Source organism: Gopherus evgoodei, chromosome 2, assembly GCF_007399415.2.
Source record: "Gopherus evgoodei ecotype Sinaloan lineage chromosome 2, rGopEvg1_v1.p, whole genome shotgun sequence".
Classification (NCBI taxonomy): domain Eukaryota; kingdom Metazoa; phylum Chordata; order Testudines; family Testudinidae; genus Gopherus; species Gopherus evgoodei.
In genome coordinates this window covers 149890550-149907678 of record NC_044323.1, presented here as the reverse complement: position 1 = coordinate 149907678, position 17129 = coordinate 149890550, and the positions used below count along the sequence as shown (strand labels likewise).

The following is a 17129-nucleotide window of genomic DNA, read 5'->3' as shown; positions in this document are numbered from 1 at the left end:
CTCAGGCCTCTCTGCTTTTGTGCCTTCTGCTGTGTGTTTCCCAGGCAGAGCTGAGGTTTGGCTTTGCTTTTCTTGTAGAAAAAACAAACATAACAAAATACACATGACCGTCTCAGAATACATGAACTTCTTGGAATATATGAACCATTTGTTGCCCAGCCTTAGCTATACTTTTAAATGTTTAATTCTCTATAATATGAATGGTTACAATAGAAATCAATTATTTGCATAAATGAACCAAGGTTGCTTATCAAAATCCAACTAGTTTAAGAAAAATTATTAAAATAAGATAAAGAATAGAAGCAAAATTAGGAGGAGGGGAATAGAGACTGGAAAAAAGTGGGTAGAGAAGATGGTGGGGTGACCAGATAGCAAGTGTGAAAAATCTGGGTAGGGCAGGGGCGATGAAGGGTAACAAGCTGGTATATCAGATGTCTGGCCCCCCTCGAAGAGCGAAACATGGGTGGGGGGCATACTTTAATAGGAGCATTCAGATACCTCCAGGAAAGTATCCCATATCTCTGATTTTTTCTTGGGTATTTCTCTTATAATTCTTGCCCTGGTGATCAAGCTCATTATGTCAAAGCTCCAGTCTTCAGCTGTTGGTCGCTTTTTGGATTTCCATTTTTACAGTACTATTCTTTGAGCAGAGCACTAATCATTGCTAAGCCAAAGTTGTTCGGCTCTAGTCAGTGTCCATTCCACATCCATTAGGTTTAAAATTACATGTTTAGCCAACTCACCTTCATGACTTGTAGGTCAGCTTTTCTCTGCTCCCATCTCCCACTGGATTACCCAGCATGCTGTGCTTCCCTGCCATTTCATTGAGGCCTCTGGTCGGGTTTTGTTCTGATTACCAATGAAAACCAAACAGTTCAACATTAACTGGCGGTGTAATGAGAACTGAAAGTGGGAGGAAACAGCCCCTGACATATAACCCCCGGCTCAGACGCCTTCCCTGACTGGAGCAGAGCTGGTTTTTTTTGACTCTGTGTATCCTCATTGAAGGTGGCGTGTCAGGGTTATGTCCAGAGCGCATGGCACTACAGCTATGCTATCATTCCCTGGGGCCATGGGAAGCAGAGCATAAGTTAGAGCAGCCCTGAGGCTGCTGTAATTTACACTGAGGGACCAGACCAGACCCTGCATGCCCCCTGGAGTATGGGGCTTAAAGCCACTTTAAACTTCTCCTTAGGGAATTGGCTACTTAATGCCATCAACCCCTAGATTAGGCATGAGGGGCTGCACTGCCAGTTTCCTGGGGATGGGGAGTGAGGGGATGGCACAGTCCCTGTCTCCTCTCCCGCTCCCTTGGGCCTGCTGGTCTTTGCAGGCCACCTTTGTGGAGATGGAGCGCTGGCACCGAAGCGCTCAGTGGCTCGGGACAGCAGAGCGGATTGTGAAAGGGGCCTGTAACAGCTGCTGGGAGAAGTGCCTTGCCCCACCCTGCCCCATCCCTGGAGCAGAGGGAAGCGAGCCCAGCTGCAGTAGCAGCGCCTGGGTCCTCAGGAGGCGTCAAACCAGTCGGGCCAGTTTCTGAGGCACTCCAGCTGCAGACACAATCAGCTGAAGAGGAGGGAGCACCAGAGTCAGGGATGCCTCTCCCTGCGCCCTGTGTTGTGTGCGGGAGCTGGGAGCACTGAGGGGGTCTGGGCACCTCCAAGGAGACCACTCGGCACAGCGGCTTCCAGGCATAGCCTCTGCGGGAGGGAATTCTCTGCCTCAAGGGCTGGGTCTCCTTGGAACTCCATTGCGATCCAGGTGAAAGAGCCCCCTTCCCCGGGCTGTTTCTGGACCAATGCAGGTCCCTCAGCCCAGAGGTGTCCGGGGCACAGCCTCCGCTCTGCCTCTGCACGTGTCTCTGGCTTTAGCCTGGGTTCTCCTGGATCCAGTTCGCTCCCAGCAATGTCCACCTGGAAACCCCCTCCTCGTCCACCAGTTCATGGAGATAGGCGCTGACCAGCAGGTCCCCGCCCAGCACCGGGTCCCAAGCTCACTGGATCCGCTCTATGGTGTCGTCCGGCGCTACCTGGATGTGGTCCAGCAGAACCCCTTCCCCACAGGTGAGCCAGATGGGGGGGCAGAGAGCCCTGGGGCAACTTGGGGAACCCTCCAGTGCCAGAGTAAGAGGCATGCACAGTGTTCGCTCAGAGGAGCGTCAAAAATCTTGCCCTGCTCTGGGACTGCACATGCCTGAAATTGTGGCCCTGACGGTGGCTTGTGATCCCTGCCAGCTCCGAGTTCCTTGGGAAACCTGGCCCCACCACTGGGCACAAGATGGAGGGGAAGAGCATCCTCACGGCCAGTTTGGCCCGTTCCTACCGGGACAGTGGTAGCGGGGGGGAAGGTGAGGAGGGAGAAAGACAGCTGGGTTCAGGAGTTCAACGGGACATTGGTTTTGTTTTAACAGAGCTTCTCCGGGTGGCCCTGAATGAGCCGTCATCAGTGAGAACCTCTCAGGTGAGCAGGAGTGGGGTTTGTACCTGTCCTGGGTGGCCCCACTTCACTCACTCTTCTGGGGGCCCACCTGTGGCATGGTGGACACCAGGATTTCCTTGGGTTATGGCAGGAGGGAGAAGGGCAGGTGAAGGATGGGCCCGAGGGCAAGTACATATTGGGCTGGCTGAGTGAAATGCAAGGCAGGGGGAGATGTATGGGGTGGTGTCAGAAGGGTGAGGTGGAGAGCATGGGAGGGATGGGGCAAAGGGAAGGCATGGGTGAATGGGAGAAAGGTTAGGGGCAAGAAGTAAGTGGGGGGCATGGCAAGGGGATGGTGTGGGGGACTGGTGGAGGGAAGGGCAAGGGGAGGGAGTGGGGAAATGGTGGGGGAGCAGGACAAGGGGGTTGTGGATGTGGGTGTGGGAGGGCAGGGGTGAGAGAGAGGAGCAGGGGGATGGATGGGGAGGAGGGGCAAGGGGAGGGCATGGGGGACTAGTGGGGGTGGAGCAAGGGGCTGTGGAGGTGGGTGCAGGGCAAAGGGTGGGCGTGGGAGGGCAGGGGTGGGTGGGGGAGCAGAGGGGATGGGTGGGGTCAGGGCAAGGGGTGTGGAGGTAGGCGTGGTAAAGCGGGGGTGGGTGGGGGATCAGAGGGAATGGCTGGGAGTGGGGCAAGGGTGTGGGGGTGGGCATGAGAGGGCAGGGGTGGGAGGGAGGGGCAGGGGAAGGGCATGGGGGGAGCGATGAGTGGCACCCCCCCCTGAGGAGGTCCTTGCTCGCTCCCCCAGGTGGTGCGCTACCAGGCTGGCTATGTCATCTGCGCTGCGATTGCTGTGCTCTTCTTTGTGGCGGTGCCAGCAACAGGTCTGTGCTTCTGCTGCTGCCGGCGCCGCCGGCGCTGTGGGGGGCGCATCAAGGCCGACCGCCACTCCCTCACCTGCCAGCGCAACCTCCTCACTTTCTGCCTCTCCCTCACTACCGCCATCCTACTGTGAGTGAGGGTCAGCGCTGGGTGTGTGGGGGGGTGAGGGTTAAGCATGTGTGTGATGGATGGAGGCGAGCTGAGACGGCGGGCGAGCCACTCACTGGGGATAGGATGCGGGAGCTAGTCCAGGGGGCACCACGATGGGACAATGTATCGTAGGGCACCACATGGGGGCAGGGCTGGTCTTTCCACATAGTGCGGATGCCACTGGGGGCTAATCTCCCCTTGGGCATTTCCTGGGCACTGGGGCTGGCATGTCAGGGGCTGAGGGAAAAGGGGCATTAGGGGCCCTCTGTGTAGGAGATGATCTGGGGTCAGGGCAGAGGTAGATGTACGGGGTCCCATAGGGCACCCAGAAATGGAGGCACCCCAAATCAGAGACTGCATAGGAAAAACATGGCCTGAAACAGTGAATTTTCAGCCCATCTAGGATGAGGCCCCCCTTTTCCCCTCAGCCCAGCAACCCCCAGTGACATTTCCCCCTGTTCTCTCCCTGTCATCCCCCACTGACCTGCCACTGGGTCCCTCTTCCCCTCCACCTCTGTCCCGCTAGACAGCACCGAGAACAGCTGAGATACAGAGTTGGGATGAGACTCTGAACCAGGACAAGGTCTGGGGTCATTTGCATAGACCTGGGGACTGAGTTTGGAGCAGCCATGGAGCCCAGAGCTGGATCTGAAGACCCCGCCCCAACCTTTGGGGTTGGTTCTGGCCGATGGCATGTCAGAGGACTGTGGGACAATGGGAGATTTGGTTGCTCTTTGGAGCACTAAGCATAGGTTACCCACTTTGGCCTCATCTCCCGCAGGGCCGGCGTTATCTGTGCTTTCCTTGCCAATCAGTGGGTGAAGGAGCAGATGGAGCCCGGGGCCCGAGCCGTGCCAGCCACTCTACACACTTTGAGGAAGAACATTGACAGCATCCCACAGGTAAGCCGGAGCCGCCTTGCCTCTTGGCTGTCAACCCGCAGGGCCAGGCGAGAGAAGAGCAGCCTCGCAGGGATCTCAAGGTGTGTCTGTGCAGGAGAAGGAGAGGCATGCAGGTATGGGGCCCGGTAGCTAATACTGCATATCAGGGGAGCTGTGGCATCCCACTTGCCTCTGGATTCCTGTTTAGGCCCTAAGTCTCCTTCTGAGTCCCTGCTGCTTACACAGACTTTGGCAAGATGGGCATCTTCTGTCTGCTGGCTAGAGACAGGACTGACGGGCAACGGAACTGGACTCTGCCTCAGATCTGCAGCGCTAGTGGGAAGGGGATCCCCGGCGGCAGCAGTAGAGAGTCCAGCGGATAAGGACTAAAGAGCAGTGGTAGAAGGGAGGGAGCCCAGGCTGAGATAGCAGGGGCTGCTGTCGGGATTGAGACACATGCTGGAGGGAACCCAGGCCAGGGACGGCAGGAGGGGCTCCAGGTCAGGACTGAGGTGCATCGGCAGGAGTGGGGAGCCCAGGACTTGGATAGAGAGGGTCTGTGGATCAGGAGCAGTGGAAGCTCCCTAAAAGTGTGCGCGGGGGATGGGGTGCTGCCGCCCCTGCCCCCCATGCTGCCTCTTCTCCCCCAATACCCTGTCTGCTGCTTGCTCTTCTCTGCCCTCTCCCTCTGTCGCTTGCCCTCACGGCTGATAAAAAGTGACTTTCTCAGGTTGGTACTGTGACAAGTTTGGGCCCTTTGGGGTGTCACTTGATGTGCTGGGGTGCCACTGAGTCAGCCTGTTCTGCCAGCCTGGGTCCCCTTTACCTGGCCTTGCTGGGCTAGGCTCACAACCCTCTTCCAGCCAAGCTCACAGGCAGGGCCACTCCCAGCTGCAGAGAGACAGAGACCCGCTCTGGAAAGATTCAGCCTTAGGGGCTCCCTCAACACTCTGGTGCCCACTTCCTTTAAGGGGGACAAACTCAAGATTTTATGAAATTCGCCGCCTCCCTCAGTGTGGAGAGAGATATGTGCAATGTCTTTCCCCCAACCCCCAGGTAGAAATTACATAAACTGGGTTATATTATAAACAAGAAACAAGTTTATTAACTACAAAAGGTGAATTTTAAGTGAATATCAGAGATAACAGACAGAACAAAGCAGATTACTGAGAAAATAAACTAAAGTATGCAAGATAAGTTCAATAGACTTAAGAAACAGGTTACACAATGTAAATTCTCACCCTAAATGTTATTTTAGGCAGGTTGCAAAGTTTCTGTGGTTCAAACTTCCAGTTATATTCCTTTTCAGACTGGACCCCCCATCTCAGTCTTGACTCTCCCCCTGCCTTCCATTCAGGTGGCTTTAGCATTCCTTCTTCTTAGGCAGACAGGCCATGGAGAGAAGGAGTCCCCTTTGCCTTCTTCCCCACCCTTAAATAGGATTTACATAAGGTGGGAATCCTTTGTTTCCCAAACCTGACCCCCCCCCACTTTCCTTCCAATGGAAAGTTACAAGAAGTCCCAGGTAATGTTTAGTATCAGGTGACAGACCACCTGACTCTGTAGTATCACAGTGTCCATGAGTCAATGGCAGTATGGAGGGTCTGTAGGAAGGCCAAACCTTTTCACAGCCCATTGTCCTCGTTGATGGGCCACCTGCCTTTTCTGGCTTTTCCATGGTTGTACCTGACCTGTTAGCAGTGAGCATTATCAAAAGTAGCGGCTTTCAGAGTAGCAGCTGTGTTAATCTGTATCTGCAAAAAGAACAGAGTACTTGTGGCACCTTAGAGACTAACACATTTATTTGAGCATAAGCTTTCGTGGGCTACAGCCCAAATACAGATACAGAGTCAATATTCCTAACTTCAGATATAGAAATGATACAGGCACACAAATTGGATAATCACATGCAGTAAATTATAACCTTTCCAATGATATCTTACAAGACCCATCTGGCGTGAACGATCTCTCGTTATGTCATATTCATATCATAAGCAGACTTTCATAAAGAATATGGAGTGAAACATCACAGGTACCTCCTGGTTTGATCCAGGGCTGCCTTTCTCCAGTATCGGCATGCCTAGCCCTGTACCATACCTAGAGCGCTGTACCATCAAGAAAACAAATGTATTCCCAGCACTTTTTCATACTCTCAGATGTGGCACAAACAGGGGGATGTAACCATTGAAATCAACGAGCTGCACTCACTTAGACCTGCCAGGGCAGTCAGATACCATGGAGATGGGCACATTAGATAGAGAAATACCCTAAGAAGGGTGGGTGGGTGGGTAGATAGATAATCGAAATCTTGAGGATAGATGGTGGGGCATGTATGTGAATAGATAGATAAAGGGAAGTGTATGGGGATGGATGGATACATGAAAAGGGGGTGTATAGGGATAGATAGATGATAGAGGGGTGTCTATGGGGATGAATCGACAGAGGGGTATATGGGGATGGACAGATTTGGCCCCGAGATCTGTAGGGAGGGTCTGATCCTGTCTGAGCCAATCCACTTTGGAACCCCTACGCATGCTGTGGATGCCAACTCAGGACCGTGTTTCCTTCAGCAAGCGGCAGCTGCTGCACAAGAGGAGGATCTGTCACGGCGAGTGCGTCAGCCACTTGCTCAAACATGAAAGTTTTCTGCTCTGGTTGGCTCAGAACCCCCCACTGCAGGCTGAGTGTGCTGCCCGGCACCACCGCAGCAGGGCTCCTCAAAGGCTGGTGGACTAATGCAAGGAGACAGGCGGGTATCCTCTGAGACAGCCACGAATCCAGGGCATGGAAATCAACATGAACCTCCCCTGAGCCTGGAAATGACACATGTCATCTCTGCAATGTGCTGGGGGAAGCACTGAGCTGGGGAAAGGCCGAGGAGGGGCCCTCCAGCCAAGGCAATGCTCAGCCTGGCCAACTGGGCAAAGATGCACCACTGTCCTTCTTGCACAGTGGGTTGGGTGCTGTGCAGAGGGGTGATCCAGGGCGGGTAGGGTGCTGCGTAGAGGGGTGATCCAGGGCAGAATGGGGTACCCTGTGGGATGGGATGAAGCACAATAGTGTACAGTACATTGAGGGGTTGAGCAGAGGGCTATGCCCAATGCTGGGTGCAGTGTGGTGCTACATAGTGGAGCAGGGTGGGGATTGTGCTTTGGGGTGATGGCAGCCGAGTGGGGTCTGGAGCACTGGAGATGGGTGCTGAGGAGCATTTTGCAGTGGGGTTGGGTACATTGTGTGGTGAGGTGGAGCAGAATGTGGTACTGTGCCAGGGGACACTGTGGAAAGCGATGGGATGCCTGGGGGCACTGTGGATTGGGGTACCAGGTACTGGGATGCTGCACATTGGGATGGGATGCTGCAGTGGGGTGCTGTGCCTTGGAGTGTTGGCAGCATGGTGGAGCCCTGTGCACTGGCTTTCCTGTGGGCCCAGGGAATATTAGCAATGGGGCAGGATACATCCCCTTGCTATGATCCTGTGCCATGGTCCATGTGAGATGAGCAGAGGGGTCTCAGCCCAAGTTCTCAGCAGCTCCACATCACGGAGCCCTTGGCCCGGATCCCCCTGGGCACCCACCCTCGTTCATGGGGTAGCACCCCGGCCGGGCATGGCTGAGACACAACAGGAAGTGGCTGTGGACGGCTGGCGTAGGGGCCAATGCCGGAGCAAGTAGGGGGAGGTTTCAAGGGTGCCCACTGCTTTCTGTAGATTGGGGTCATGCTCTCTCCCAACACCCTCGGCTCCAATTCTTTTCCTTGGGCCTCTGGGCTAATCTGGCTCCCCTAGAGGGAAAATACCATCCTACACCCTCCTGCTTCAACCTCTGACCTTCATCTATCTCCTGGCTGTCCTGCGGCTGCCCAAGAGCTGCCGGGATGGTGGGGCCGGCCTGGGTTTCACTGTTGGAGCAGGCGCAACGTGTTGCAGCTTCATTAAAAATGCATTTTTCATTGCCAAGTGCTGTTTCGTTCTCTCCCCTCTGCTGCCTGGCTGGGCGGTTTGCTCAGTATGCATTCTGCACTGTGGCACAGCCCCGTCCAGCCGAACGGAGCCAAGGCAGGGGCTCAGACCCGGTACATACCTGGGAGCCACCGGCAAAGCCACGGGCTTGAGGGTGGGGTTAATGAGACGTACAGCTCTTAATAATCAGTGCTCTAATGCAGTAGCATTTTCCTTCTCTCAGGGCTAAATCCTCGGTGCCCTCCATTCAGTGGAACTGGCATAGCCCCACTGATCTGGGGGGCCCCTCCCACTCCCTGTGCCCCACCTTGTCCCTAAGGCAGATCTGCAAAGCTGAGGTTTGGGTGTAGGAAGGAGCAACGCCAGCGTGATGCTGCAAAAAACCCTGTGCGTAGGGGCTGTAAAGGGTACTTCATCCCCAAGGCTGGTGAGGGGCAGCGTGGCTGCTCTGGGGCCTGCTGCTGGGGTAGAGAGGAGGGTTTCAAACACCCCTGCTCTCCCATGTATTCAGGCTTTGCCCAGGGACCTGGATTTTCCCCATGGCACTGATAGGAGCAGGCTAAAGAGGTGAGCTTCCCTGGCTGCCCAGGGCTTGATCCAGCCTTCTCCAGTGGTGATCTCAGCAGGGGTTAGCTGATGATTTGGGAGCTGTGTTTGAAGGGATGCCCAGGACGGCACCATAACTACATCTCTCCCGGAAGCCCTCGTGTAGGGCATCGGGTCCCCAGCCCAGCACCTGGCCAAAGAGCCCAGGGCCAAGCGGGCAGTTCAGTTGCTGTGTGAGTGGAGAGAATGTCCTGGTTGCATGGAATTTATAGGTTATTGTTTAGGGAAGGCGCCACTCGCTAAGTCTGGGTGGAGATTTGCCCAGGAAGTAGGGTTCCCACCTCTGGGTGGTGGGTGGAGAAGCCGGTGCAGGGGATCTTGGGGAGTTGTGTGCTTGCCTGGGTGGCGTCCTGTCAGTGAAAGCCCGTGTCTTTGCTAGGATGTGGTTAGAACACGCCTGTGAGGAGTGCATTTAGCGACCATGGTGCTGGCCGCGTGTGCCTGGTGATAGGGGACCCAGCCATGATATTACTTGTGATTAGACCCTGCTGGGACCAGCCATTAGCCACAGCACAATGGGGACCATGATCCGTCCTTGGCAGCTGACTCAGCTTGTCATGGCCACGATCCACTGCAGTAGGCCGAGGCTTGAGTGGGACAATCCCTCATGAGAACTGGGTGGGGCCTTACAGTGGGTGTTGGGGTCCAAGAGAATTAACTGAGCAAAACTGGGATGGCTACATGGAATGGAACAAACCCAAGAGCTATCTGCTCACATGGGGGATCCCTGTCCGGGGGCAGGAGCACGACGAACCGTGCCCAAGCTCAGAGGCAGAGCCCAGCCAGGCCCCATGGGCCCAAGCGATGGTGGGTCCCAAGCCAACTGACCATGTTGATGCAGCCTCAAGGGGGCCGAGTGAGACCTTTCTCTGTTTCTCTCTCTCCGGCAGGGGGTGCAGTCTGTCGTGGAGCAGTTTGCAGTGCCCAGACAGCAAATAATCAGCGACCTGAACAGTGAGTGTCTATCTGGCTGTTGGCTTTTTCTCTTCTAGGCCAGAGCAGTCTCTCCTGTTCCTGGGATACTTGGTACCTGGGGGAGAGGAAAGCAACTCCATGACCCCTGGTCCCAGCTCTCCTCTCTGAGCAGTTGTTACATGTTTCTTTGCATCACCCTGACTCCCTTCCACCATTCCCTGCTCCCAGAGAAGTCATGGCAAAGCTTGCGTTGACTTGGACGGGAGCAGAATCAAGTCATTAAGCTCCAACTGTATCCAAAGCATCTGGACTCCCATTGCCCCAAATAGACCCTGGGCACCTGGGATAGAGTTTTTCTCAGTGCTTGCCTGACAAGAGGAAAATTCCCACTGGACCACACAGCAGCCTTCTGAAACAGCAAGAAGTGATTTCTCAGCAGCTTGGCTTTAAACCTACCCCAAGCGCTCATGGGCATCTCGCGTGCATGTCCGTAGCCCTCGCACTAACTCTAAGCAAAGCCCCCTTTGGGGCAGGGGGAGACACTCCCAAACGCTTTGCAGAGCTGGGAGTGTCCTTCATGGTTGGTTCAAATCAGCGTAGGTTGTCCAATCTATACAGAGATTTTGAGCAGGCCTGGGTGGACGTCGGGTCTCTGACCCCACAAGGGCAGGAAGAGTGCGTGACTGTCTCCAAGGTTCGCCCTGAGGGAGAGGAAAAGGCAGAGATAATGCCAGATCCTGCTCTCAGTTATAAGCGCAACGTCATGGAAGTCGTTGAAGTTTGCGCTGTGCAGCATACTGGCTTTGTGTGTGTTAGTGAGGGATGGCACTACCTAATGGCTGCAGCCCACTGATTGACACGCCACTCCCACCTGCTGTAGGAGGTGTCCTTTCTCTCAGGTCTGGTGTTTATAAAGCTGGATTTCCAGACTCCAAATTCCAGCTCTCCATGTGTGTGAGACTCTTGTCACAATGGAGCCTGACTGCTTTGTCTGAGTCAGAGCAGCATCTGTTCTGTGCAGGGCAGAGGCAGCAGCTCACAAAGGGTGGTTTGGTGCTTTTCAGATGTCAGCCGCAGCATTGGCCTCACCATCCATTCGCTGTTGAAGGAGCAGGTGTTTTCAGTGCTGGAGGCCATTCAGGGCAGAGCACAAGGTAAGATGGAGGCTCACCTTCTCCTGCGAGTGGTGCTGTCCTTCACTGTCAGAAATGAAAGATGACTTTAGAGTCCTCCCAACCAGTCCTTGAAGTCTCCTCATGCCAGACTAGGATGGGGACGGGTCCAAACCTCTACCTCCCAGAGATCCTCTCTGCCTGATGCTAGGATCCCTGCCCCTCCCTCTGCCCCACATTGGGTGGGAGGTGGCTTCACAGCTCATCCCTCATGCATATCCTGAAGACGCCTTAGAACTTCCTCTATTCCACTCCCCTCTTCTGGTGACCAGACATGCTATCTCTAGCCAGAGGCGGGGGCCCAGCGGGGTGGCATCTGCACTGAAGATGGCCATCTGTTGAGCTGCTCCATAGTTACTTGTGTAGAAGCAAGGCAGGAGGGTCTGAGGGCCAGCCTGCTGGCGAAGGGAATAGAGTAAGTGGCACAGATGGAGCAGAACGCCAGAACTAGCCTTGGGTTTTCTCTTTAAGACCTACAGAACTCGCTGCACCATTTACAGATTCTCCACAAGACCGTGCGGACTCTGACCCATTTCCAGGATGAGCTGGGCCTGGCGCTGAGAGATCGCAAGGAGAGCGCGGTTTCCCTGCTGGACAGTCCACGCTGCACGTCCTGTGCCCGGGCACTGGGCAAAGCCCAGAGCTTGGAGCTGGGAGCCGACTACAGCAGGGTGAGTACAGGATCATAGAGAGAGGGATGGGTCTCTTTTGCCACTTGGGCACCATTGTGTCCATTCCCTTGGTGCGGGACATGCCTCAACACTGCTCCACACACACATGATGGCTCAGCAGAGACAATCTGCCAAGTCGTAGAGGGGAACTCACCTGTTCATGGAATGGTGGTTTCTTCCTGCAGGTTCCTTCAGTGGAACAAGTTTTGAAGACACTGTCTGGTCTCCCCAAAGCTAACTTCCCAGGCTTGATTGACCAGGTATGTGACTGACAAGGCCAGGGGCCTGTTTGCAAATGTGAAAGCTGATTCGATTTTGGGGGAGAAAACGTCTATTTTTGCTCTTCCAGGGCAACAGCACCTTCAACTCGATGCCAGACCTAGCCGTTGCGAAGATGGCCCAGGTTGTGCAGGGTGAGCAAAACTCTTTTATGGTCAGTGGGGTGTTGCACTTCCAAACTCTGAAGCTATGCAACCACAATGCCTTTGGTTCTTGTGAACTGCCCCTTTAAATTACTAAGAAAAAAACCTGTCTGCAGAGACAGCAGCCATTTTGTTCCCAGCATGGTTTCAGACTGTTAGGATACGCACCCCCTGTGCTCTCCTCTGGGGACTTTACTTTTGTTCCCTCTTATTTTGTTGTTTCCTTTAATCCATGCACCTGCCAGACACTGGGGCCCAGATCCTTGGCGGGATTTAGCCACCTCACTCTCACTGATTTCAATGGAAGTTAGGCACCAAAACACCTGCCCCTGGGAAACGATCCTGCTTGTATTCAATGAAACTGCAAGAAACAAGAAAATCTTTATATTGGGGTCATAAACCCTTGGAAACTGGAGTGAATAGTGGCAATACTGAAAGGCACTAAACCTTTGGGAAGTGAGATTCTCAGTCAAAGAGCCACAGCAGAGACCAGGCTCCCACTGTGCTTGGTGTGGTTACAGTAGGAAACAGGCCTTGTCCTGTAGGACCTTACAGTTGAAATATACAGGACAGACAAAGAGTGAGAGGGTAAGTGACAGGCCCAGGGTCACCCAGCACATCAGTTGCAGACCATTTGCCAACCCTCCAAGATTGTCCTGGAGTCCTCAGGAATTAAAGATGGATCTTTAATTAAAGACAATGTCATGTGATGGAACCTCCAGGAATTCATCCAACCAAAGTTGGTAACCCTAGTTGCAGAGCTGAGCTGGGCTGAGCGTAGGACCTATGTCTCCTGAAACACAGGCCAGCATCCTACCCATTACAGGGGACTCAAACTGAGGTAATACGAGTCTCTGAGGGTATGGCTGCATTGTAAGCCCAGCCTCAGACTTAAGTTTGAGCCCAAACCCTGCTACTGTCCATGCACAAATAGCTCTGACACAGGTCAATAAGCATTCGGGACCTGAGTCTTAGGACCCATTTGAGCCTGAGAGCTTGGTCTATACTTGAGACTTGAGTCCAAACCCTGTCATTTTGCAGAGGTTCGGTTAGGGTTAGGGTTAGGGTTAGGATGTGTTTACTGCACCAGGTAAGGGGCAGACTCTTCTAGGACTTTGGCACAGGCTGGGTGAGAGGGTCTGTCCTGAACAGAGGAGGGATGTATTTTGTGAATGGTCCTGTAAGATCCAGCCCCTTGGGACCACAGAGAAGGATCAGTGCTTGCCTTCGTCCATCCCTGCAGCTGCAGGGTTCTCACTAAGTCCCCCCTACGTCTCCCACTCTCACCTTGCAGATCTAAAGGATGAAGTAAACAAGGTCAGCAAGAAGGTCCAATCTATTGCAGACAGCTTCCCAGTCTCTGATTACACTCAACCCTTGAATGATGCCTTGTTGCAGGCAGAGAACAAGAGCCACCCTTACCTCCAGGAAGTGAAACACTATGAGAAATACAGGTAACAGGGGAGTGGCCGCAGCTGTGTGAGTCTATGGATCTGATTCTGAGCTCACACCAGTGTGAATCAGGAGTCACTCCCGTGAAGTTAAGTAGGTAACATCTGTATAAAACCAGGGGAAGTGAACTCAGAAGCAGGCTAACAATTTTCCTGGTTCAACCTCTGGGAATGGCTAAATCCCTTGTATTACCCTCCACCCCCTACCATTTGAGCGAAAGGAGCCACTCTAGAAGGAAGCAGTAGTAGGCTGTTATCCTCTGGTGGACCACTGCTAGCAGAAGAGAACACACAAGCATTCTCAGTGTGTCACACTTCTTTAAGAGGGTCCAGAATGTATCATACCAGCCCTAGCTGTTCCTGGACTGAAGCCCCCCAGCTGCTTATAGTCCACTGAGGAGTTTAGGGCTCTTCTCAAAACTTTCCAGCTGATCACTTGACTTCTTGTTAGCAGGCCCTGGGTGGCTCTGAGGCTGTGACAGGGTCATGAAATCTCAACAGAGTGAGTTCAAATCCAGTCTAGTGTAGAAAGCTGAAGTAGAGAAGTGGGTGCATTGCTCCCATCTGCTTGCCTCAAAGGGTGATTTTTGACTTCCTGCCTCTGCTGACTAACAATGATTGTGGGCTCAGGCCTGAGGCTGAATTTAGGGTTTGCTCCTAGTCGTGGCAGGCGATTGGTGCAGGCTCCCTCCCGCCACCGGGGATGGGGAATGAGCCGGAAGTGGAGGGGGAGGGCTCATTCTTTAACTGCTGTTATGGCTCCTGACTTCCTCCGACCTTCTCTCTCCACAGGTGGATTGTGGGCATCGTGCTGTGCTCTGTGGTCCTGCTGGTTGTAACCTGTAACCTCCTGGGGCTGTCCCTTGGGGCCTGTGGGCTCGCCATGCGGGAGGATCCGAGTGACTATGAAAGCAGAGGAGAAGCTGGGGCCAAGTTCCTTTTGGTGTAAGGGACTATTACTGTACTGGGCGGGGCAGGGGAGAGTTCAGGGCCCTCACACCTCAGTTGGGGGTGATGGGGAGAAAATATCTCTGTGATGTGGTGGCATTGGTGACGTGTGCTACACAACAGGTCAGACTACATGATCTGGTGGTCCCATCTGGCCTGAAACTCTGTGATGGACACATGGCATCGGGAGTGGACTGGAGTCCAGCCCACGTCTGTCAGCTGGGAGGCTCTCCATAGTGATGTGGCACTGTAAAAGGTGGATGATGTTACAGTCAAAGTGTGCCAGGGTGGGAATGGAGAGGTCCTCTGGCTGGGTGGTAGACTGAAGCCCAGTAGATGCAGATGCTTGCCTAGGCACTCACTTCTCACTTCTCTTCCTGTTTGGGTCTCCTTGGGGATGACTAAGAGGCAGCTCCAGCTCTCAGTGAAATATTTCTGGTGGATGTCTGATTCCAGGTGACCTGAGCATAGTTGCTACCAGCAGCAAGTTCCTTATTGGCAGTATGTGCTTCACAGCATACTAGCCCCTTTCATGCTTGGGTTTGGGCTCCTCTTTATGTAATATGGTTGATCTTTACAATGAACCCTTCACCTGACCACAGCATGTTTCATCTTAAGTTTGTTCAGTTAATGTGAATCTGTCCATACTGCATTTTGTGTTATGTTTGTGTGGTTCATGTGACCATAGTATGTCTCACATCACATTTGGATGGTTGGTGTGACCATAGCATGTTTCAACCCATTCTAATTTTAAAGTTGTACAGACATAGTATGAACGTTTTTCACTGAAAGTTTTTTCAATGGAAAATGGCTTTCTGACCAAAACTTTGTGTGGAAAATCTTTATTTTGGTCAACATTTTCCAGCTTAAACGAACAACTGAAAAATGTTGGTAAAAACTCAGTTTTTCAATGAAAAATCAAGACGTTTTGAATGAAAGAAATACTTCTGAAATTTCCCTACAAAGAATAATTGATGTTTTTCAACCAGCGCTACTTAAAATGTTTCCCCTTTGGGGCATATGGTCTCACAGGACCATTGGAACAACTGACCTAGGGCAGGGTGTATTGTCCATGACTATCAGTTTTTCAGACAAGACTGGATGCCTTTCTGAAAGATCTGCCCTCGCTCAAACAGAAGTTATATGCTTGGTGCAAGAATCATTGGGTGACATTCTCTGGTTTCTATGATGCAGGAGATTAGACAAGATTATCATGACAGTCCCTTCTGGCTTTACAATCTATGAATCTATGGCCTTAGTGAGTTTCTTGTTTGGTGTGAGCGCTTGAGGGATGAGAGAGAGTCTTTCTCACTATCCCCGTGTTGTGATTCACCGCTGAGCACACTGGAGCCTGGACTCCCTCTGAGCAGTGGGACTCTGCAGGCCTGAGGATCCTCATGAGACATATGGTATGTTTACACTGTAATCAGAAGTATGATCTCAGCACATGTAGATCCATGTACCCATGCCAGCTTTGCTCTAGCTAGCGCTGGTGCCAATAGCCATGAAGCCACAACAGCATGGGCTATACAAGCCCACCCAGGACTCTTGAGTGGCTGGCAGTCATACCTCTGTTTGCAGTGTAGACATACTGTGAGCCAGTGTGGCTCAGATTCTGCTCCTTTCCTGCCCAAGAGGTTCCTTCTTCTGGAGACTGCCTCAGGAGGGGCTGCTCTCTCCTGCTGCAGTTGGGATGGCGTTAGCTGGAGCGTGCACTGCTACCCTGGCCTGGGACCACGCTAGCTGTACAGCAGCTGCGTCTGGCCTGGTACCTGGGGCGTTCTCCCATAGTGGGAGTGGACTCTAACCTGCCCAGCAGGTCTGCGGTCAGTGCCTTCCGGTGCGGGCGTGGCAGTGCTGTGGGATGGCTCTGTGCAGCTGCAGAGACATGCGTGCGGATGCCAGGGACTTTGAAGAGAAGCAAGGCAGCTCCCAACTTGCACTCTTCCCTGCTTGTTCCAACAGAGTCACTAGGATGGAGAACTAGCCGGCAGGGCACTCCCTGTAACCCAGCTCCTTCTCTATTGCAGGGGCGTTGGCTTTAGCTTCCTCTTCTCCTGGCTCCTGATTCTCTTGGTCTTCGCCACCTTTCTGGTTGGGGGCAATGTCCAGACGCTGGTGTGTAAGAACTGGGCTAATCAGGAGATTTACAAGGTGGGTCCCTGCTTTCTTGAAGTGCTGAGCCTGGCAACCTGTGCTGTAAGCTCCCCAGGCAGAAGAACCAGCTCAGGCTGGGCTGTGTTAACCAGGCAGAGTTGCCCAGCACACACGCTCATTGCTATATGCATCCTATGCAGATTACTGTATGCACACACACCATCTACGCACACCTGTGCACTCTGTCCTTATTACTCACACCCCATCACACACTCATCCCCACCACCACCTATACACACTCAGTGCACATACACCTACCCCAGATGTACACACTCATTACCATGCTCACTACTGCACATTTACATCTGCAGCTGCCATATCACACTCACACAGTCAGCTCTCTCACACACACTCATGGTAGCAGATCCAGGCCATCATCGCAAACTCCCGCTCTCTAACGCAATCACAAAGGCACTCTCTGGCCTTCATTTATCATTGCCCTGTGGCTGCTATACTCTCCTGACGTACTAGGGCCATAAAGCTGTCAGATCTAATCCTGGG

At 53.3% G+C, this 17129-nt stretch overlaps 1 protein-coding gene across 1 annotated transcript in view; it reads left to right on the top strand.

Moving 5' to 3' along the window:
* Positions 1-1798: 1798 nt before the first annotated feature.
* The window catches only part of PROM2 (prominin 2), a 30180-nt gene continuing 14849 nt past the window's right edge, over positions 1799-17129 (top strand). The window contains exons 1-12 of the mRNA XM_030549515.1: positions 1799-2063; positions 2411-2460; positions 3224-3426; positions 4229-4349; positions 9783-9846; positions 10872-10961; positions 11451-11650; positions 11836-11910; positions 12000-12063; positions 13367-13526; positions 14316-14468; positions 16502-16625. Of these exons, the coding sequence (XP_030405375.1) occupies positions 1799-2063; positions 2411-2460; positions 3224-3426; positions 4229-4349; positions 9783-9846; positions 10872-10961; positions 11451-11650; positions 11836-11910; positions 12000-12063; positions 13367-13526; positions 14316-14468; positions 16502-16625 (1569 nt within the window). The remainder of the gene's footprint in view (positions 2064-2410; positions 2461-3223; positions 3427-4228; positions 4350-9782; positions 9847-10871; positions 10962-11450; positions 11651-11835; positions 11911-11999; positions 12064-13366; positions 13527-14315; positions 14469-16501; positions 16626-17129) is intronic.